This window comes from Alligator sinensis, unplaced genomic scaffold (assembly GCF_000455745.1).
Source record: "Alligator sinensis unplaced genomic scaffold, ASM45574v1 scaffold1301_1, whole genome shotgun sequence".
NCBI lineage: Eukaryota > Metazoa > Chordata > Crocodylia > Alligatoridae > Alligator > Alligator sinensis.
This window is the reverse complement of record NW_005842575.1, coordinates 76,472-82,681: the sequence shown is the minus strand read 5'-3', so window position 1 is coordinate 82,681 and position 6,210 is coordinate 76,472. Positions and strand designations below refer to the sequence as shown.

At 46.1% G+C, this 6,210-nt stretch overlaps 1 protein-coding gene across 1 annotated transcript in view; it reads right to left on the bottom strand.

Annotated features, from left to right (window-relative positions):
* Positions 1-6,142, bottom strand: part of POLQ (DNA polymerase theta) — a 90,510-nt gene extending 84,368 nt beyond the window's left edge. Inside the window, exons 1-3 of the mRNA XM_014524111.2 lie at positions 6,017-6,142; positions 2,758-2,940; positions 2,021-2,151 (exon numbers count right to left, since the gene is read on the bottom strand). Of these exons, the coding sequence (XP_014379597.2) occupies positions 2,021-2,151; positions 2,758-2,940; positions 6,017-6,125 (423 nt within the window). The 5' untranslated portion in view covers positions 6,126-6,142. The remainder of the gene's footprint in view (positions 1-2,020; positions 2,152-2,757; positions 2,941-6,016) is intronic.
* Between the last annotated feature and the right edge of the window lie 68 nt (positions 6,143-6,210).

Below are 6,210 nucleotides of genomic sequence, written 5' to 3'. Positions count from 1 at the left end.
CAACACCATCCCACTTTACCAAATGAAGAGTACTGCTGACCAACTGGTGCCTGCTATCTCCCACTCAACTGTTCCTTTCTGTACCAAAAGAGGAACCAAAACCAGACTGCAGAATGAGATACACAGCTGAAATGGGACAAACAGCTTTATTACACTGCACACCATTAAGGAAGACAGGGAAACTTATATTGCAGCAGCCAAAAGTGTCATTGTTTAAAACAGCTTCTGAAAGGAGCCTTGTTCTTGGAAGACCAGAGGAAGAGTCTGAACTGCCTGCCACAGAACAGAGTTAGACCTATTATTCCCAATGTAAAGACAAAGGGTGAAAACAGACATTATTTTGCGTCGCCTTTGTGCCACCAGAAAAATGGTTTACAGTAGTTCAAAGGGCAGGCAAACAGATGTCCATACCCCTTGTCATGCTACAAATGCCCAAAATTTGTGGCCAAAACAAAGGTGGTATTAATCTGTGACACTATTTAGTGGCAGACATATATTTGCTTTGTGGTAGGAGAGCCTGGGCAGCCTGGGGCTCCCACACTCTCCAGCTGCCCCAGGGAGGTGCTTCCAGGGTTTGAGGGGTCCAGTCATTCACCCTCTGGTAATTCTGCTTCATTAGGTGAAACACATGCTTCCCATTGATCTTGTGGGACAAGTGGCATGTTCTCCCAGGGCAGAAGGGGCTTGGTCTTGCACACCCTAGAAATTCCTTGGTGGGATGGGGCTCCTCAAGCCATGGGGCATCACTCCATAAGAGAAGAAAGCCAGGCAGATTCTCCTGGGACTTGAAGGGCTTGATCCTGTACAGGAATTCCTGGGTGTGCAGGATAGGGCCCCTCAAGTCCCAGGAAAACGTCACCTGTTGTCCCACAAAATCAACAGGCAGGACATGCGTTTCATTTAATGAAGTGGATCAGATGCATCCTGGCACAGACAAACCGCTTCATTTGGCAACATCTATTTCTAGCCAAAGAGAAGGCCTTCATAGGACACCAGAGTGTGAAATGCACTGAATATTCACAGTATTTGCACTCTGTGCGAGCTAGTTACAAACATCTACTTCCCAACTTCTGCTCAGCATGTCATGCACATCAGAGCCAAACCAGACTACCATGCTACTACATCTCCGGAACAGCATCATTAATTCCTCTGATTATGGGCTGCATGATTACAGTAAAGGCATATTTTCCCATTAACAATCACTGCAGAAAGTGGTCTGCAAACAGCCCTTGCATCTGGGTTTGTAGCATTTCCTGGAAACTGCCCAGGCTCAAATAACATCTTATATTATTATCAAAAAAAATATTTAAGCTTCATGAACTACAAAGGATAGTCTGTTTTTTTCTGCCTTTGCATTTAGTCATTTTTGTTACCTGTTTGCCTTGTATTAACTGAAGGTTATAACATTTGGGCTTAAAATGCGTCAAGGAAAGGGTTTTTTTGTAAATAAATGTTTCTACGATACATGTATGGCCTAATTGGAGAAACTGCAGCAGAACCACATTACATCAGAATATAAAGTTTTATCAACATCAAAATTCTTTACAAAGCTGGATGGATTTCACTGAAATATAGGTTTGGGGGAAAGCAAGAAGCATTCCACTACTGTTTAATCATCCCATTTTGACTTTTTCATTTTGAAATGACTTCTGCATTTCAATTAATTTTTGTTAGGTGAATTGTTGTTAGGTATTACATTATTTTAATGAATTTTTGTTAGGTATTACATATTTTAACACGACATTTAAAAAGTCAAAACCAAAATGAAACATTTAATTCCACTTCAAATATTTGTAGGGATTTGGAGGATTTTCCCTTGTGGAGAAAACTGTTCCAGATCAGCAAAATCCCAAAAAAGTTAAATTTCAAAGGCTCAAAGCCAGTTTACAAAACAGGTTTCTGTCCTCTGACCAACTCTTCACCCCATTACCCTAATTTCAGGATATGCAGTCTATCTACTAACATTCTTTACAAACCTTGATTTGACAGGAATAAGCTACAGACCCTACAATCTGCTTACCTGAAGATAATACTTTTTCTCTTTGGCCACAGAGACAAATGGGAGGATGAACAAAGCTTTCTTATGGGTCTCCAAGACTCTCTTCAAAATGAGTAGCTCAGCAACCAATGTTTTCCCAGCACTGGTAGGAGCTGAAGTAAAGCAACAAAAGCAACGCATGTCATAACTTAAACTGTAAGAAATCAGGTACTGGATGGCTTTGGGCGTAGAAGTCAGACGCAAGGAAAAATTCTCAAAATGGCCTAAGACTCAATCTTAGGTACCCAAGTATCAAATCTTAGGTACCCAAGTATCTTTGCAATATAAATGCTTTGCAAAACTTGACACACAGCTATTCATTTCTAGGATGCTGATGCAAATCTGGCTCCAATCAGCAATACTAAAAGTCATCCTCATTGTGATGACAGGTCAGTGGCCAAGTAAAACTAGCCTACTGAGCTCAGTCTAAATCCTAATTGAAGGACAGACACTTAAAAAGCTCCCACAGTTGGCACGAGTTGGCTCCCTACTGCCAGTCTCTAAAGACGACCTAGGAAAGAAATGGACATGGAAACCAGTCTCTTTCCTCATACATGCAGGAGGTCTCACCAAATGGGAGAGAACAGAGACACTTGGTCTGTTCTCTCTCTCTTTTAGGGTAAAGAAGATTTCAGCCTCTGGGGATGCCATTCAACAGAATTCATTTGAACCTTCTCAAAGAAGCTTGTAATGCATGAGTCAGCCAGATCTCCACTCACCTGAGTAAACGAGGTTCTTCCCCTCCAGGACTTGCCCAAGCATCAGGCACTCTGCCTGCCATTTGAACATATGCACAACTCCCAGGCTGTGGTATTTCTCCAGGACTGCTTTGGGAAGGCCCCAGCTTGCCAGAAGCAATTTGTCTGCTTGGTCCTCAGGAATGTTCATCCGTTGGCATTGCCCTTTGGAGAAAAATGCCATGTTAGCAGCAGCAGCAGCATCACACTGTCAGAAACCTAAAAATCACCTTGCTGGATCAGACCTGCAATGCATGTAGTTCAGTGTCCTAAGTCCAAGACAGGCCAGGACCAGACACTTGAGGAAGATGCAAGAAACCATATGGCAGACAACTACATAATAACATCTTCCCAAAGAAAGCTTTTTCCTTGCCCCAAATAATGAACAAGCCCTGAGGCACAAGGGGTTTTACATCTTCCAGGAATCTTGCGTATGCTTTTAATACGTACTATCCTAGATCTAGATATTCTTACCACACACATGTATTTCCGAATTCTCTCACGTTCTGCTAAGCTCTTAGCCTCAGTGACTTACTGAGTTCCACAGGCCAAATGCACATTGCATGAAGCAGCACTGCCCTTCGCGGGAGTTTGCCACCCTTTAATTTCTGGACCATCTCTTAGTTTCCAGATAACAAAAAATGGTGACAAGAATCCCTGATCTTCTTTTCCTGTATCATTCATTAATTTGTAGGCTATTATTATATCGTGAAGGTCCTGAACTTTTTCAGTCTTTTTTCATATGAGAGGTTTACTTTCTCCCAAACCATTTTCAGCACTCCCGCTAAACCCCATCAAACACCAGCATTTGATTTGGAGAGGCGGTTGCCTGTGTTGGTCCCAGGCTCCAGTTGGGGGTGCATCAGTGATTAACATACAGTGACACTAGACAGCTCCCTGTACTTTGCACCCTGTTCCTTACACAGCCTACAATTGCTCTCCTTTTTTTGACTGCTGCTGCTGCACACTATCCACTAAATCCACACAGCAATCCCACCCAGATGATTTCTTGACTTGTTCTATCTGAATTTAGAACCCCCACAGGCACCCGAGTAGAAGCACAGGCCTGGAACGGACCAGGATGATCCAGTCCAAACCCCTACAGAGACACAGGATGGGCACCTGTCTGTTCAAGCCAATCCTTACAAAGCACACTGCTCTGCATTTGCACGAGTGGCATCCAGTGACAACCCAGATGCCTCACTCCATTAGGTCCCTCTCAAATTCTTTATAGCTTTCCTGTACTCCACAATCCAAGCTCATCTTGTACTGAGTGCCAACCCTGCTGCCACTCCTTTTTCCAGCTCATTCACAGGAGTCACACACTCTTCCCCTTTGGACACAATGGAAACGGGAGGGGGAGGCTTTATTATTAATTCCTGATGTTACGAATTATCATGGTTGTTATCATCAACGATTGTTGTTGTTATTATGGTTGTTATTATCAATCACCAACCACGGTTGTTATTGATTATGTATTATCATGGTTGTTATCATCATCATCAACTGCTGTTATTATTATGGCTGCTATAATCAATCATCAACTATTGTTGTTGTTATTAGGGTTGTCATTATCATCTACAGATTCTACACCAATAGGTGCTGACTTGTATTTTTGCCAAAGAGTGGGGCCTCAGATGATGGACATGTGCCTCCGCCCCCAGTCCCCCAATGTGTGGGGAACAGGGGTGTATGCACAGGCAATGTGTGGGGAGGCAGGAGGGGGCACAGGTGATGCAGTGGGGGAGGCACGTGCTCCCTGAGATTGTTGCGCCTACAGTGGGGCAGGGGGCCAGAGCTGGGCCAAACCAGGCCAACTCTGGGCAGGAGCTGCTTCTGCATGGTGGGACCCAGCACCAGCAGGAGTGCCATGCTGCCATAATTGCCAAGGTGAGGTGCCACTTGGCCACCCAACAGCAGCAGGGGCACAACTCCATGCTGCTGCTGCACCTCATCTTGCCAGGTAGTGTGGTGCTCCCTCCGACATCAGGTCCTGTCCGCATCTCTGCTGCAGCCATGTACCCTGCTGTGGACAAAAAAATCTCAGGGGGCAAATGCCCTCCCGCCGTGTTATCTTGGCGCCCCTGACTCTCGCTGCCACATTGCTTGCGCCCTCCCCCCCCCTTCTGCCGCATTGCCCGTGCCCCCTCACCACCCCATAGACTTACCTGGAGGGAGCTGTGGAAGCTGCTCTCCACCACTGTTTAGCTGCCACATGCATGTGCATGCACGCACACAGCATGCCCTGCCTCCAACTGCGTTCCCCAAACCACCCCCCTCTCCCTCCCCAAGCAGCCCCTTGCAAGCTGGAACTCTGCCAGCCTGCAAGGGGAAACCTGCCATTTCCTGCGTTTTTCTCCCTTAAAGTAAAAAATCCACATTATTCCACAATGAACAGAAAACCCAGATCCCTGGTTTGTCATTGTTCTTAAGAAATATTACATAATTTCCCTCAGGTTTCAGCCCTTACGGCTGGTACTGATTATTACAACTGCCACCATCACAAACCATAACAACGACAATAGTTATTACCACCATCAGCTATTGCTGTTGTTAATTATGGTTGTCGTTTTCATCAACACGGATTGGTGTCATTGATTGCTATGGCCATCACCATCACTAACCATAACAAGTTATTACCACCATCAACTGTTGCTGTTGTTATGGTTGTCCTGCATCAACCCCATTGCTGCTGTTGATTACAATGGTTGTCACCATCATTAACCATTCTTGCTGTTACAAGGGCCATCATCCTCATCATCCGCGATTGCTGTTGTTACCCATCACTGCAGTCCTCATCGTCGGTCCCCATGGCTCTCACTGTGGGTGTTACCCATGCTCCTCACCAGCTCATGTTGCCATTACTATCCCTGTGATCACCACCACTAACTACCGCTCACAACAAGCCATGGCTGCAGTTATTGCTGTGATTTATTCTTCTAGCGCTGCCATGCTCTGGGGTTTGGGCATTGTTTTAATGTCTACTCTTTGGAAACGAGAAAAGCATAGCTCTTTTTATATCTATATAGGTATATCTAGCTATTTATCTATCTAGATACATACACACGCATAGATCTACACACACACACACACACACATATATATAAAGAACTACGTTTTTCCCATTTCCAAAGCACAGACGTTAAGCACAACACCCAAACCCCGGAGCGTGGCAGCGCCGTTCTTCTTAACGCCGCATCCCGGCTGCTGCTGTCCCCGCCTGGGCTCCCCCCATCCGTACCTGAGGGGCTGGGCCCGGGGGTGCTGAGCACAGGCCGGCGGGGCGGCGGCGGCGCCCGGTGCGCGGCAGCGGAGTAAGCGGCCGCGCCGCCATGTTCCCGCCGCGCCATTCAAACCGAGCGCCGACGCCGCCTAACGAACCATAGAGCAGGAGCCAGCAGGACCAGAGCGCCCGCACCATCCCGGAAGTCGCGC